This window comes from Vigna radiata, chromosome 6 (genome assembly GCF_000741045.1).
Source record: "Vigna radiata var. radiata cultivar VC1973A chromosome 6, Vradiata_ver6, whole genome shotgun sequence".
NCBI classification, from domain to species: domain Eukaryota; kingdom Viridiplantae; phylum Streptophyta; class Magnoliopsida; order Fabales; family Fabaceae; genus Vigna; species Vigna radiata.
Genome location: NC_028356.1, coordinates 28,132,505 through 28,149,697, shown reverse-complemented (window position 1 = coordinate 28,149,697; position 17,193 = coordinate 28,132,505). Strand labels below are relative to the sequence as shown.

Genomic DNA, 17,193 nt, shown 5'->3' with positions numbered 1-17,193 from the left:
AGCCTGCCAGGAGCCGCTCCTTGTTCGTGCCCCCTGCACCATGCCTCTTGCACCGGCGATCACTCCCCGCCCTCGTCAGTGCCCGGGTGTCACATCCAGACATAGAATGTATGTAGAGCTAGGACGGGTTATGCACTTGTGGTGGCCTCTACTGCTTTGCGAAGCCATTGCCGAGGGGTTCCACCCGACCACACACAAGGCTAGTCTGTTACCGCATAATAGACCTCCAGTGATAGTGCCTACCCTAGGACCTCCCACTACTCCCACCACACGCGTCAATCCTCTCTAAGTGAGAATGAAGACCGTTGGAGTGTTAGGGATAACCCCCCATATGGAAGTCTTTCACATTCATTCAATACACTAACTGATCTCACCGAGAGATCTTAATTTCATATTCAATCCATCCACTTTAAATCACATGATATTCCTCTTGAATCAATAATGTACCTCATAAACCACTTTGATTCATCAAACATAAACTTTCTTAGTCATTCAAGTGCATTCTTACTATATTGTCTCATACCAAACCCATACATCATCATACAACATCAACCATGCCATAAAAACAACTTATACATTACATACTTTCACAAAACCATCACTTATTAACACCAATTTCTTTAGGACTTTTAATTATCAATACTTAACTAATTCAAACAGCTTGGAGACCCTAACCAATGGCTCCGGAAGGGTCAAAAACCCCTAAAACAACTTAAAGAACATCCAAAACAGACATCCGGAACCCCACAAACTATCAAAAATAAACACAACAGCAGAAAAGGGCGCCCGGGCCTCACCTTTCTGTTGAAAACAGTAGGAAAGGGCGCCCAACCCCCTTTAGGGGCACCCAGGCATGAATTCTGCAGATTTTTCTATAGATTTTGCAAAACTCACACCCCTAAGTTTCATTTTAGACCTTTTTATGAATTTCTAATCATTCTAACTCAAAATTTAGGTGCATTTAAACTTGTCTAAAGGTTTATAAACATTCCTAACCTCAATCCTAAGCAACTATGCATAGATTTACACTCGAAAACCTCAATTCTCTCAACTTATGGGCTCAAACCTAGATTTACCACTTGAGGACTGTTCTTGGCTATTTTGACACTTCTCCCAAGTCACTTTGGACTTACCTAAGTTGTCTTAATTGCCCAATTCAAGTTATAACCCCTAGAACTCAAAACCACTACCTCACTTCCTCTAAACTCACCCAAAACACTAGTTTTTCCTCAACCTAAGGACTCAATTCCACTTCTACCGTCTAGGACCTCATTTTAACAATTTTTATGATTCTATTAAGTCACAATAGACTTACTAACAGTGTCCCAATAGACTAATTATACTTCAGACATCAATTTTTCAAAATCACTCCCTTACTTCCTCTATTTTGCCCCAAACACTATAATTTCACTTAACACTCTACCTAATAGTTCTTGAAACAGATTCACCTTACTAATAACTCAATCACAACCACACTTCTCCTCCAAATATATATTCACAACACCAATTCATAGTTCCACAATTTCTCATTCAATTACATACAACATACTTTCACACCAAAACACAATTGTTCATCAAACCAGGAAATAATACAGATTTCAACACATGCACAGTTCATACAAACAATGAAAAATAGTATCTAGCTCCTCTTACCTCTATGCAAGCAGGGCAGTAACAAAACCTCCTTCTTAGCTCAAGGAGACCTCAAGCACGCCCCTTTCACTCTCGGAAATGCTAGACTACCTATGGGTCATCAATTGATGATGGAAAACAAACTTTAGAACTAAATAGAATCTAGAATTGGAAAAGAAAAACACTATGGGTCGCATGCAGCAAAACTTGCTACATGACCATAACCCTAACATTTGCACGGAAACATGGAGAATGGCTTACCGGAGGAAAATGGAAAAATTAATTGAATGGAATTGTTGCTCTTGAAGTCTTGATTCTCTAAACAACTTCAAATCAAAAGGTTAATGGTTAAAATTTCAGTTGAGATGGAGAGAAAGTAAGGTAAGGAAGGAGGAAAAAAGCTTTGAAGAGGAAATAGTGCTTCAAACACAAAAGGAAAAGCTTAGAATTGCTAAGTCGTTTTATTTAGCTAAAAAAATTTTATCCTTTATTTACTGTCACATGTGCAAAAGTCCCAATATTTTCTTTTCTCAGATTTTTACATGTTTCAAGGAATTTATTTTTGTATGTTTTATAAAAAGGGTTGGATTGGTCTCCCAAACTTTTGTTTATGTTTTTTCGTATGTTATTTTTCATGATGGCATATAATTAATGAATTTTTAAGTATGAACGTAACTGAGATATTAAGATTCATATAACATGTGTTTATAAAAGATATTAGAATAGAAATTGAAAATGAAAACTTATCTAGGCAAATTGATAATGAAAGGTATTTGTAATTAAGTAAATATGAAAGAACTTTTAAAAAATTTGAAATACGTTAATTGATTTTAACTTAATGTTTATTTATTTTTTTATATTTGTTTATAACATATTTATTCTAACTTACAGTTATTTTCCCTAGTTTGTATAAAGAGACGGTAGTAGCTAGTTAATGCAGGGATAACAAAAAAATTTGCTTTCATGGATAACTGTGGATAAAATTCTTGGCGAATAGTTGCTATTCGCATATATTTATTACCTGCAGGTTATAGATAGCAGGTATTTTAATATCCACTTATAAACGGGTAGGATGCGGAAGTATACTATTCATATCCGCATATATCTGATATTTGCCAAAAATAAAAATAAAATTTAATTTGTATTTTATTAAGTTAAATTTAATAAAATTAACATTAATTTATATTTTATAAGATTAAATTTAATTAAAATTAAATTTTAATTTATATTAAATTTTATATATTTTTTGTAATTTTATTTAAATTTTATTTTAATAATTTTTTTAAATATTTGTAGGTATCCGCATCTATTCACATATATCCACATATTTTAAAATATCCGTAAATATTTTTTAAACAGATATCCATACTGATAATAGATAGATAACGAGTGAAATTTTTTTGTCAAATCAAATAGACAATATCCTAACCCCATCGATCCATTGTCATCCTAAGCTGATGTCTTGGGCTTGGGACAACGAAATCTTCTTTATCTTTTCCATTTCACAAAACAAAGGCGACAAAAGATTTTGGAACACAGTTTTCCGAAAAAATGAATTCAAAAACACACCAAATTGGCCATCTTTAACATTGACAATTTGCATTACCTAACCAACGAAATATTTAAACAAAAATCGTTAAGATTTAAGAAAGGAATCGCAAGGAAATTATGTTACAACGTCAAAGGATGCTTTTAAAGGTCAGACGAAGCAGAGTTTTGTTATGGTTATTTGAAGTGGAATTCTACATTTGTGCCTTTTTCTATTTCATAAATCATTGCGTCATGATAGTTATTATCGGCCTTTTGAATAAAAAGTTATCAAAATTATGAAAGAAATAAATTATTTTCAGGTTTGTGGTTAAGAGAAAATGGAAATTCATTTATTTATGGAATTTTTCTTTTTTCCATTATTCTTAATATCATCAAACAATGTTGTTAAAGAATTATTCTTTTACAAGCCCAGCTTAGGTTGACATTTGCTAGTTTTAAGTCAAGTCTAAACTTTGAATTTTCAACTACATTGAACCTTCAAATTGAAATATAAGTAATTTGAATTTATGTTATTATTTGCATACATTATTGTTGGTAAAATACTTTTTTTTTTCAGTTTTGATTGGTAATATTCGAAATAGTTCCTATTTTATTTTTTTTTAATATAGTCCTAAAAAAAGTAATTTGTGTCCAATTTATTCTTTTTTACAAACTCCGCGAACTACAAACAAGGACTAAATTGAACACAAATTATGTTCTTTAGGATTATATTGAACAGAAAAAAGACTAAATTGAACACAAATTACGTTCTTTAGAACTACATTGAATAGAAAAATAAAATTGGAATCATTTCAAATATTCCTAACAAAAATAAAACCAAAAAAGGCATTATACGCGTTATTGTTCTATTAAAAATAAAACTGTGAAAAAAAATCTAGGCTTAAAGTGGATTATTATCTTAATAGACAATTTTTTTTTCTTTACATAAGACACTAATATTTTGATTTCAAAAAAAATACATTAGAATAATCAATTTAAAATATGAAACTTCATCACATTTTAATCTTTAAAAAATACACTAGAAATTCTAGAGTGAAAAGGTCAATTGACTATGAGTCAAAAGTTAAATTATTATATTGTAACTTGTTTTATTCCATTTAAGTTGTTGGTGAGTTGAGCTAAACCAACCTATTACTCTATTTTTTTTAAAGTGAATTAAAAATTTAAATTTAAAGTTTATAATCTTTAACATTTTAAGATTTTAATGTTAAAAAGTGAAAATTTATGTTTATTGTCAATTTATTTTATAAACTTAATTTCTTTAGTATCAATAAAATTAATATAGAAATAAAACTTAGTCAAAATTATTAATATACTTTAACCCTTTTAATAAATTTTTTATTTAAATAAAATTTCTAAAATCAGAAAAAAATTATTAAAATTTTGACAAGCTAAGTGCCAATTCACTCCTAGGAGAGATAGATTAAGGCGTGTAGTGTTTTTATTTTCAACTATATTCTCTTTAATCATGGTTAAAATTCTAGTCTAAAGTTGTTTTTTTACAGTAGTGTGTCTCAGATTTATGCCATTTTTCACATTACTAGAACATACAAGTTGCATATAGTTAATCATGCACTAACCAATGTCAAAATCAGTTTAATTAACATATTTTAATACATAAGGACAATTAATGAGTTTTATATGTAATATATATATATATATATATATATATATATATATATATATATATATATATATATATAAAGTATAATAGTAATGATATTAATACTAATAATATTGTGAAGAACGATTTAAATTAGTAAAACAATAACAAAGAGGTAAGTAATTCGTTCAAATTTGTATTTTAAATTTACCCTTTTTATTAAATTATTCGCCTTCATTAGTGCAAAAACGTTGTTTAACGTCATCCATAAGACGCTGGTTAAAGGGTAGCTCGACGTATATTAATGGACAGTGACATTACCGTAAATAAGTTGGTAAACAAAACATCGGTTTTTAAGGCAACCGACGTCTATGATATAGTAGACGTCTGTTCTGCCCTAACCAGACGTCCAAGGGCCAGAGGTAGGCGAGAAGACAGTCTTTTCTGCCCCATTGACGTCGGTTGTGAGGGGGGAGGGGGGAGGGCAAGGAAGGGGGGCAGATGTCTACCTGGCTGCAATTAATACTCTTCACCTGATTCCTAGGCGTTTAGACATCACTTAATAAAACACCGACGTCTATAATGTTATAGATGTCTCTTATCCCTTAACTTGACATCAATGGGCCTGTCAGGAAGGCAAGAAGACAGTCAAATTCTGCAATATAGACGTCGGTTTTCTGGGAGAGCGACGTCTATGTGGCTGTTATTAATGCTACTCACCAAACTCGCAAGTACTTCGACGTCCAGTGGAATGGGTGTCGATGTCTAAAATGTTATAGACGTCGGTGTCCCAGGATAATCGTCGTCTACTTCCTTGACAGGAATTGAAACGTCATTCCGATCAGCGCCGTAGACGTCGGCGCCCCGTGTGTCCGACGTCTAAGGTGCATGCAAAAGGCAGATTAAAAGTTATCTTGGACATCATATTAGTGAGCTAACCAACGTCTAGCTGACTATAGACGTCGGTTTCTGCAGCAACCGACGCCTCAATTCATGTTAAATAAACCGCAGACTCGCAGTTTCACAAACATCATCATCTTCATCCTCTCCTTTTTCTCTCTTGCGACATTGCATTCCAGGTGCGTCTTTTTTTATTTAAACCGTTTAAATTTTGTTGAGTCCGATTATATTAGTCTTTCGTCGATTATCTTCTGGTTCAACTGATTAAAATTTGTTTTCCTTGTGTTGTGTTTTAATGCAGTTTTGTTCCTCTCTTGGGGTAACGTAGTACTACGTTCTGCCTTTGCTAGCTGCCTCCCAGAAAAAGCGGCGCCTTTTGGATTTCTTATGGCGTTTCGACCCAAAAACGACCCTGGGTCGTTGCCTAGTTATCGTTTCACCGTAATTTTTCCCTCTTGCGGTTGAAAATGGAACTAGGCAAGAATCCAGGTTCGGTTTTGGGTTGAAATGTCATGAAAAATTCAAAAGACGCAAGCTTTTTTTGTTGAAAACTAACAAAGACAGAGTGTGCTACTAGGCTATCCAAAGACAGGAACAAAATTGCACTAAAACACAACAACTATATTAGATATCGGTTAATGCATAGACCGACGTCTATAGTGACCTTAGAAGTCATTTAGTGACATGTTCGAAGTCTTTATAGTGCTCTTAGACGTCGGTTGGTTCCCACACCGACGTCTATATGGTGCTCTTACACGTCGGAGTAGGCCTTAACCGATGTTTATTGACATCGGACCTGACACTAATTGATGTTTGTATAGACGTTTGTTATATAAAAATTCGACGTTCCATTAACGTCACCCGTAATAACGTCAGTTGTGAAAAAAACGCTAAAAATAAAAAATAACATACGTCTAAAGCTCTTTCTGCATTAATGCTTACTATAAAATTGAGCAACATATTCATCCTATCACATCTTCTTTTACATCATCTTTATTTGTTTACTTTGATTACAGATCTAGAAAAGAAAAGTTCGATTTATTTATTTGATTGATGCTTAATTATGTGATATATTTATAACATATTTTTATTAATTAAACTGAACTTTAAATTTCCTATACAAGAATATAGTTAATTAACATATTTCCTATATAGAGTTCATATAATATAATTAATGTAAAATATATTTATTGATTTAAATGAATGAACACGCACTCGTGTACGTTTATTCATTAAATATATAAAGATCATTAAAGGCAAGTATTAATTATAAAAAAGGTTAAATAGTTGGAAATAAACTACCAATTTATTACTTGATTATAATTTGTTAAATTGATTCTTAAAATTAATAAAATGGTCTCCAAAACTTTACATCATTAATTCATTTAGTATTTGAGATTATAATAAAAATTAAATTCATCCCTGATAAAGATAAAAATACAAAATTATTCTTAAAATTATAAATTTATGAATCAAAGTCATTTAAATTGTAATAATAAATAAATTGGACCCAGATTATAAATTTATGAATGGTGACTTAGTTTTGGCAGTAGAGTGTAGTGATTATTTATTTATTTATTTTACTCGATATGTGGTTGATCAATAAATCTTCTTTTTTTGAGTTTCTTTTTCATTTTTTTTCTCTCCTTATATTGTAATTGTTTTTTTATTTATCTCCCTCTCATTTGATACCAATGTGGTTATAAGAACAATGGTTTTTGTTCTAAACTTGATAATTTATTGGACTATTATCATCTTCTTAAATGATAATTTTTATACCGATATCTTAACTGTTATAAAAAAAATCATATTTTCTATATAATTTTTAAATAAGTATAGAAATTTTTTAAACCGGTATAAAAATATTTTCCTGTCCTAGTGCTTGTTTCTTATGTTTATTTGGTTATTATTAAATTAGAAAGAATCAAACCTTTATAATAATTAGAGAGCAGTTTGTTTTACTATTACAATTTTAATATATAAATTAATTTATAGCCTATACTTTTAAGGACCATGCCATTCTTTTATTTATTAAAGGATCAATTATACGTGTTATACGTTTAAAATATTTGAAATTTTCAAATGACATATCCTAGTTTATCCTAACATTGGGTAGTGTATTTTGTATTTTGGTTAGTAATGATTTTTTTTCCTAATGTTGAAAGTGAGACTAATTAATATCCACAACATATTTTACCTTTAATGTATATAGAGTGTCTAAGTATACATCAATTTATTACAACTATTCATTTCCAAATTTACTACTAGTGTTTAATTAATGAATGTCTTAAATAGGTATGCAATTTAATCATTAATTGAATTTAATGAATATTATTTTAAATTAAGTGATCAAATTAATTGTCGGTTACTAAACACATTTTTTTTCCTTCTAGTTTGACTCAAGAGAATATGACGAGAAAATAAAAGTTTTTTTTTTTAGGTTTGATTTTAGTTTCCCAAAATGTTAAACAATATTATTATTCTCTCAAAGGTAAAATATGTTTTTCTTTCCTAAATTAGTATAAAATAATGTGTTTCATCCATCCACTTTATAAAATTTTTGAAATTATATTTTCTAGCAAATAATATAAGGAGTAAACTCGGTTTCTTACATGAAAAACACTCACATGCCGTTTAATGAAAATGGTATTTTAGAAACAAATAGTTTGAAGAAAAAAAATATTTAACTCAATATTTAGACAATAAAGTTATTACGTACAGTTGTTATGGTAATTGTAATTTCATAAGAATTTGAATAATAAGTAAAGATGTTGTACAAATATTTTTGCAAGTAATCTTATTTTAACATAATAATATCTTTTATTTTTGTTGATATTTATGAAGAAATGAATAAAAGCAAGATGATAAGTCTGTTTTCCCAGAAATAGTAAAAGATAAATTGAATATTTTGTTTTTATGAGGTAAGAAGTTAAATATTAAATAGAGAGCAACAACCCTAAATAAACGTCTCCATCTTTATGCCTTTTTTTCTTCAGTCTGAACATTAGGGTTTCTCTCTGCAGTTCCTCATTGAATCCATGGCCATGGAAAATTCTCCTTCAGCTGCTGAGAACATGCCCAATTATCGTGTTAATCACTGGAGGCAAGATGAGGATCAAAAGCTAACCCAACTTGTTCAAGAACATGGTCCTCAAGACTGGAATGCAATTGCTCAACATATACAAGGACGAACTGGTAAATCTATCAATTAATTAATTACAGTAGTAATTAAGATCGTTAATTACACCTATGTCCCCTTAATAATATATATGTCCCTTTTTTTAGCATTGCTGCATGTCTTAGTGGAATAAAAATTATAATATAATTTGGCTTTTGACGGAGAAAAAATGAGTTTTTTTTTTAAATGATAAATTATAACTAAACAATTATTCAAGAGTGGTAGAGATTGGTTTGTGGATCATATGGTTGGAATCATGTTCTTATATATCTTTCATGTTCTTACGAGGTTTTCAATATTTTAATTGATTGAATAAAATTATTATATTTTAATGAATTAATTAATCAATTAATTAATTGTATTTGATATTTTCTTACGTGCGCAGGGAGAGAAAGAAAAAATCGATATGCACGAGTTGATAAAATCCATTTGCTTCCATTAATCTAATATAGGTTAAGCGGGAATTAATACGATATAATATAATTATTGAGAAATTATTTTATTATGATATACTAAATAACAAATACAAAAGATAAATATTCAGAACATTTTTTTTTTGTTTTTGGTAAAATAAGAATAAATCGCAACTAAATATATATACAGAGGTAAGGATAGATTTTATTCACATCAACCATAAATTCATATCAGGTTTAACAAGTTTAATCATATTTGATAGCAGATAAACTCGAGAGAACATTATGAAAAGAAAATAAATATTATATAAAATTCTTCTAATGCATACAATTATCACTCTATTATATATAATATATATTTATTATTAGAAGTAAACTTTAAGGATGACTCTAATACCATGTTAAAAAGTGAAGTTTAAGCCTAACTCAATCTTACAAAACCAGTTTGTAAGGTGAGGTTTGTACCTCACTTATATATTATAAATTGACTTTATCGTTATTTGATGTGTGAAACTTCCAATACATCTCTTTATGTCGAGGTATTGATATCTCATGTATGATAATGGAAATTGAATGATCCAATAGCGACCCGTCAACATGTAGAATAAAACTGTCCAAAAAAGAATACATACGGATAGGATAGACCTTTATATTTTAGTAAATTTGGTAATGTATTTTGAAAAGTTGTTTTGATTATTGTTCAGGGAAAAGTTGCAGATTAAGGTGGCGCAATCATCTTGATCCTGGTGTTAACAGAAACTGTTTTACGAAAGAAGAAGAAGAGAGGCTGATTGCAGCTCGAGAGATTTATGGAGCAAAATGGGCAACCATAGCCAAACTCTTCGAGGGGAGAACCGACAATGCCTTGAAAAACCATTGGCACGTTTTGATCGCACGAAAGCGAAAGGAAGCCAACAATGGAAGTTTGCAAGACCTGACCAACCGTTCAACTTCTTCCTCTTCTCACCATCACACATTGTTTCATCACATGATGAACTTCAACGCTACACAAAGGGCACTTGCACCACTGTCTCCTTTGAACTTTGGATCAGTGCCATCCTTCTCAGACTCTTTTCCTTTTGGGCTGTTGAATCCTGCTGCTTCTTCTGCCGGAATCATGAAAAAGGGCTTGTTTCATAGCTCATCATCGCCATTCACTGAGTTTAATAAGGCTTCTTCTTCTTCGGACAGAAAGGAACCACATGACGCTGGATTCAAGGATGTTACTTTCTATGATTTTCTTGGTGTCGGTGCTGATGATGAGTGAAACTGTTTTTAATATTAAACTTTACTCTCTTTTTCTGTCTCCTTTTCAAAACCTTGCGCTAACTAAACTTTTAAGTAGTCATTACAGTTAGCATATTGTAATCACAATATGATTGTTCATTGAGACTTTAAAATTATGATATACTGTGATCAAATCTGGATAGTAATTTAATATTATGGACACACATAATCTATGGTTGAAACATATAGAATGTTTGATAACACTTTTGTTGAAACATTTTTACAGGAATAAAATAGGAAGATGTACTATATCTATGGTGTAATATATATATATATATATATATATATATATATATATATATAAAAGTTGTTCATATAGAATGTTTGATAACACTTTTAAAATAAAATTTTAAAGTTTAATTATTTATATGTCTTGTTTTTTTTTTTTGGTTTAAACCTCTTTTTGGTTACTAAGTTATAAGCGGATGTTCAGTTTAGTCTCCGATTTTAAAAATGTAAATCTTTAGTCCCTAAGTTATAAAAAATTATCAATTGAGTCATTTTTTTGACTTAAAATACTGTTTTTTGTTGTTTCTTAACAATTGCTACATCTTTATATTGCTCTGATTTGTTTCTTAATAATAACAGCACTTTAGATTGCTCTTTGTACTTTGATCATGAACATCAAAAAAGGACTCATTTGATACATTTTTTATAACTTAGGAATCAAAGGTTTACATTTTTAAAAGCGAGGACTAAACTGAACATCCGCTCATAACTTAAAGACCAAAAAGAGGTTTAAGCCTTTTTTTTTTTTTTACATAACTTTTTCGTTTCTTTAATTTATTTAAGATTCCTAACAAATATTTGAGAACCATTCTGGTTTTGTTTGCTTGCTTATACCTATACGTTTTATCTCCTATATCACAAAAATATGTTGAATGATGTGATATTAAATTATTGAATTAATAGTGAAAATGAAAAGATAATGTAAGAAAATGTGTGAGAGCATATTAAATTTGTTATCTTTATATGCTATCAAATATTACTTTTATGAGATTTGTTAGCATATTTAGTTGAAATTAATAGATTAACAACTATACCTTAAATTATCTTAAATTACATACCTAAACTGAAAATAGATGTATCTGAACAAATGGTTTGATGCTTAATGTATATCCGTTTCCTTTTCTGAGGTAATATATTTAGAAGTTATAAATGCAATTTTCTTATAGTGCACTAAGCATAACTTACGACTACTCTAATTTAAGAGTAGTGCATGTATGTGAATAAATCCAATTTTTAAAGGTAAAATAAGTTTGATTAATTTCTTTTTATATTAATTTTTTTATGAAAATATTTGCTAATCTCTTTTATATCTTTTTATATTTATTTTTAAATTGAATTGGAATATTTTTAAGGAAGTTACCAAGAATTAAACAAATCTATGATATAAGCTATTTACTGAAAGATATTATTTTTCATATAATTTATATATTTAAAACTATTCATTTATTATGAATTTTCGATATATATAAAATAAACATTAATAAGGATATTTCACGTATTAAATTATATGTTTTCTTAAAGATGTTCATAAGTAATAGATGCGCCTATTTAAGAATAATTCATTTCATTTTCATTAATGGAAACAACTTGTCTAATAATCTCCAATTGGCTTTCACCAAAATTTAGAAATATAATTTCATAACCAAATTGAAGAAGTTTTATTATTTATCAATTAACAATTACAAATTTTAAAGAAGTGTTAATTATTAGTTATTTATTACTTTTAAAAATTCACAAAACATTTTAATAAGTTTTCAGTTAATTACACTTTTAGCTCTTCTACATAATCAATATGCCATTAGCTCATGTCTATTTTGTGCTTAAATTGAATTCCTTATCTTCTTTTTTCTTCCCTAAAAGCGATGCAGAGTTAAACGGTTAAATGGTTTCAAACTCTCAAATCAAAATCGATCAATTATAACATTTTCTAATAGGAAAACGTTAAATTTTTTGTTATCTTTTTTTTTTCTTTTAAAAAGTTTAACTTCGTTTGTTTTGTAAAGTTTCCTAATTAAATTTATTGAAAAAAATGATATTTTATGACATACAAAAATGATTTATTATGACATAATTATTAAGAGATATAGTTCTGAATATAATAGCAAGTCTGTGCGTTTTATGACGTAGCAAAAATCTTTTTAATAATAACTATTGGAAGTCCCACATCGATTAGAAATAAAATTATTTAAATGTATATAAGTGAGTGCAAACCTCATCCTACTAATTGGTTTTGTGGGAGTAAGTTATGCTTTAGTCCTACAAGCATACAATCAAAGAAGTACGAAAAAGTTCAAAATAAAAACTTTCGCATATCTATCTAAAATCTTGCAATTGGCAGTCATCAAGTTGAGTCAACATTACAATGCACATGAATAAAAACTTATCTTCGTCTGAATAAAATGTGAATATGGATTTTGGACCAAAATTAAAAATAACATGCATAGTATACATGATTTGATGTCAGATATAACTAGACTAGATTGGAAGATACTACATGATATAGACTCATGCCTCATTAGTTTACAATTGAATAGGGCAAACCTTATAAAATTGCTTAGTCTTTTATGATGCTTACTCCAGCGAAGAAAAAACAGCAACTCCAATAATTTCTTTTATTCTGTATTAGCAACCACACGAGCCCTAAGGGTCTATGAGAATAAAGGAAATAATATATTTGTTAGTGTTCAACGCAACATTAATTTCAAGCATGGCAGAGATAAAGAGAAAAGTCAATAGAGCATTATTTAAACTTGACTTGCATCTGATTACACCTATTTATGTCGTGGTTACCAATGCAAGGAAATGACAATAAAAAATAAATATTTATTTCTTTGTCTTATATTAACACATGAATGAACACATTGATGTTGCGGCTATCAATGCATGGCAGTGGATTAATTAAAGATGAAAACATAACAAAACCTAGTTGATAGGATAAAAAATCTATATATTAGGAACATTCATAATGATTATTTATCTAAAATAAAAAGATCTAAAAATATTCATTCATCAAAATGTTTCAGTAAGTATTTTATAAAATATCAAATCATATTGCTATTAACAAAGGTGATAGTCAATGAAAACTAGGTACCAGACTTCAAACATATTATTCCCTGCACCGGTCCCATTCACACCTTCAATAGCTGAATCCTTTTCCTTTCCATCCTCCTGCATCAGCATCTTCAGACAACTCGCCATCATCAACCTTCATTCCCAAACACAGCTTTAGTTAAAAACACATCCTATATTTCTCGTTGTGGGAGAAGGATGTACAGCTTTAGTTAACACCACAGGCGAATTTTGAAGCAACACACCCACCCCACTTCTCACATTATAAAAAATCTGTTAGGAATATGGGGAAGAATCCTAACTTTCTTCCTCTCTTACACACTTCAGTAATCGCAACAAGAAATTGAGTAAAGAATCAAGAATACAATGGGAACAACAGGAGCTTAACCTCCTTTACCAGGTATTGAACCGGTCTACACTTACAAACTCACTAACTGTTTAACTGAAACAATAAAAGAGGTCCTTATAAAGACCTTTTTCCAGCCCCACTTAACTGTTTAACAGTTAAGTATTCTTCCTCACCTTTATCTTTTCATAAACCCTCTAGGTCTTAACATTACTCCCCTCTTGAGAATAAACGTTGTCTCCATGTTTGAATTCTGGAAACTGTTCTTGCATCATCACTCAATCTTCCCAAGTTCCGCTTTCTACTCCTCCGTCTTGCCATTCAATTAGTACCTGTCTATCACCCTGGTTGGTCGGTTAGAATTGGTCAAAAGGATTTTATCCAATAAAGAAAGAGAGAAAAAGTGATATTGTAATTTTATTTTTTATCATTAATACATTTGCAGTGAAATCTAAAGAGTTTTATTTTGAGTGTCATTATTNCGCATTTATATTTTTTCTCACAAATCTGATTAAGAGAAATTGTGCATAATTTCCTAACAACTGGTATCAGAGTCGGTTGCTATTATTATAATCAACGGTTCAAAAGGAGTCAGATTTAAATGGGAGAAATGGCTACAGATGAAAGAAAGATAAAAATTGAGAAGTTCGATGGTACGGACTTTGGCTTTTGGAAGATGCAGATTGAAGATTATTTGTATCAGAAAAAGCTATATCAACCTCTCTCAGGGCATCAACCAGAAAACATGAAGGATGAAGATTGGACTCTTCTCGACCGACAAGCTCTCGGAGTTATTCGATTAACATTATCCCGCAATGTTGCATTTAATATTGCAAAAGAAAAGACCACAGTGGGTCTTATGACAACTCTTTCAAGTATGTATGAAAAACTGTCAGCCTCAAACAAAGTTCATTTGATGAGGCGGTTATTTAATTTGCAGATGTCAGATGGCGCAATGGTAGCGCAACATCTTAATGAACTCAATATAGTCACAACTCAATTGAGTTCAGTTGGAATCGAATTTGATGACGAAGTAAGAGCCTTGATACTTTTGTCTTCTCTACCGGAAAGTTGGAATGCTACAGTCACAGTTGTGAGTAGCTCATCAAGCAGTAATAAATTGAAGTTTGATGATGTTCGTGATCTGATTCTTAGTGAAGAGATTCGACGGAAAGAGTCAGGAGAATCTTCAACCTCTTCAGTTTTGCATACAAAGTCAAGAGGAAGAAGTTCGAATAGAGGATATGGATGTGGAAGATCCAAAGAAAGAAGGTCCAACTCTAAGAATCATCGTAGTTTCCAAAACTCAAAGACCATTGAGTGTTGGAATTGTGGAAACGTAGGACATTATAAAAACCAGTGCAAGAGTACACGGAAGAATAACGAGGATAAAGCAGAAGCAAATGTTGCTTCAACCTTAGGAGGAGAAGATGCATTGATATGTTCTTTAGAGAACAAGGAAGAGTCTTGGGTGTTAGACTCTAGAGCATCCTTTCATGCCACCTCACAGAAAGAATTCTTCGAGAACTATGTTCCTGGAAACCTTGGAAAAGTTTACCTTGGTAATGAGCAGTCTTGTGAGATTGCTGGTAAAGGTGTGGTGAAGATTAAGTTAAATGGGTCTGTATGGGAATTGAAAAATGTTAGACATATTCCCGATCTAACAAAGAACTTAATCTCTGTGGGCCAGTTGGCCAATGATGGCTACACAACAGTCTTCCATGGTGATAATTGGAGATTTCAAAGGGTGCAATGACAATTGCTCGTGGTAGGAAGAGTGATACTCTCTACAAGACAGAAGAAACTTGTCATTTGATTGCAGTTGCAATGAATGGAAATCCTAACCTATGGCACCAAAGGTTAGGTCATATGAGTCAGAAAGGTATGAGGATCATGCACTCAAAGGGGAAACTACCAAGCCTTCGGTCATTAGAATTTGACATGTGTGAAGACTGTATACTTGGAAAGCAGAAACGAGTAAGCTTTCAGAGAAGTGGAAGAATCCCAAAGAAAGAGAGACTTGAGCTTGTTCACTCTGATGTTTGGGGTCCAACAACAGTCTCATCCATTGGTGGTAAGCGATACTTTGTGACTTTTATTGACGACCACTCTAGGAAGGTATAGACATACTTTCTTAAAAATAAGTCAGAAGTATTTGAAGCTTTCAAAATTTGGAAAGCCATGGTAGAAAATGAGACAAGATTAAAGATAAAAAAACTTAGATCGGATTATGGTGGTGAATATGAAGACACTAGATTTAAGAAGTTTTGCTATGAGCACGGGATCAGAATGGAGAGGACCGTGCCAGGTACGCCTCAACACAATGGTGTGGCAGAACGTACGAATAGAACGTTGACAGAGAGAGCTAGAAGCTTGCGTTTGCAATCAGGCTTACCAAAGCAGTTTTGGGCAGAAGCAGTCAACACAACAACTTACTTAATCAACCGAGGTCCATCAGTTCCATTGGAGCACAAAATACCAGAAGAGGTATGGAGTGATAAAGAGATAAAACTATCACATCTCAAAATTTTCGGTTGTGTAGCATATGTGCACATTAGTGATCAAGGCAGAAATAAGCTTGATCCTAAATCAAAGAAGTGCACTTTCATCGGTTATGGTGAAGATGAGTTTGGCTACAGGTTATGGGATAATGAAAATCAAAAGATGATTCGTAGTAGAGATGTGATATTCAATGAAAAGGTGATGTATAAGGATAGGAACAACACATGCAATAACAACTTAGAACAAAGTAGACCGGTGTATGTGGAGATGGATGATGTCCCAGAAACTCCTGTCATTGAGACTCCTCAGTCAGAGGAGTCATGTGAAAATAATGATAACGAAGAACTCGACACACCAGAACTTTCTATTCCAGCTCCTGTTTTGCGAAGGTCTTCTCGGCCTCATGTACCTAATAGAAAATATCTGAATTATATATTGTTAACTGATGAAGGAGAGCCTGAAAATTATGAGGAAGCATGTCAAATGACAGATGCTAGTAAGTGGGAGCTTGCCATGAAAGATGAGATGAAGTCTTTAATGTCCAACCAGACATGGGAACTAGTAGAGTTACCTGTTGGGAAAAAAGCACTTCACAACAAATGGGTGTATCGGGTGAAGGAGGATCATGATGGGTCCAAGAGATACAAAGCCCGACTAGTTGTCAAAGGATTTTAGCAAAAGGAAGGAGTTGACTACACTGAAA

General features: G+C 31.3%; 2 protein-coding genes across 2 annotated transcripts; both read left to right on the top strand.

Annotated features, from left to right (window-relative positions):
* The first annotated feature begins 8,724 nt into the window (after positions 1 to 8,724).
* Positions 8,725 to 10,544, top strand: LOC106763664 (transcription factor MYB52-like). Its single transcript, XM_014647830.1, has 2 exons — positions 8,725 to 8,881; positions 9,982 to 10,544. The coding sequence occupies exons 1-2, from the start codon at positions 8,725 to 8,727 to the stop codon at positions 10,542 to 10,544; spliced, it is 720 nt and encodes a 239-aa protein (XP_014503316.1).
* A 5,196-nt stretch (positions 10,545 to 15,740) lies between these two features.
* Positions 15,741 to 16,112, top strand: LOC106763662 (uncharacterized mitochondrial protein AtMg00300-like). The gene has a single exon (XM_014647829.1). The coding sequence runs from the start codon at positions 15,741 to 15,743 to the stop codon at positions 16,110 to 16,112; it is 372 nt and encodes a 123-aa protein (XP_014503315.1).
* The last annotated feature ends 1,081 nt before the right edge of the window (positions 16,113 to 17,193 follow it).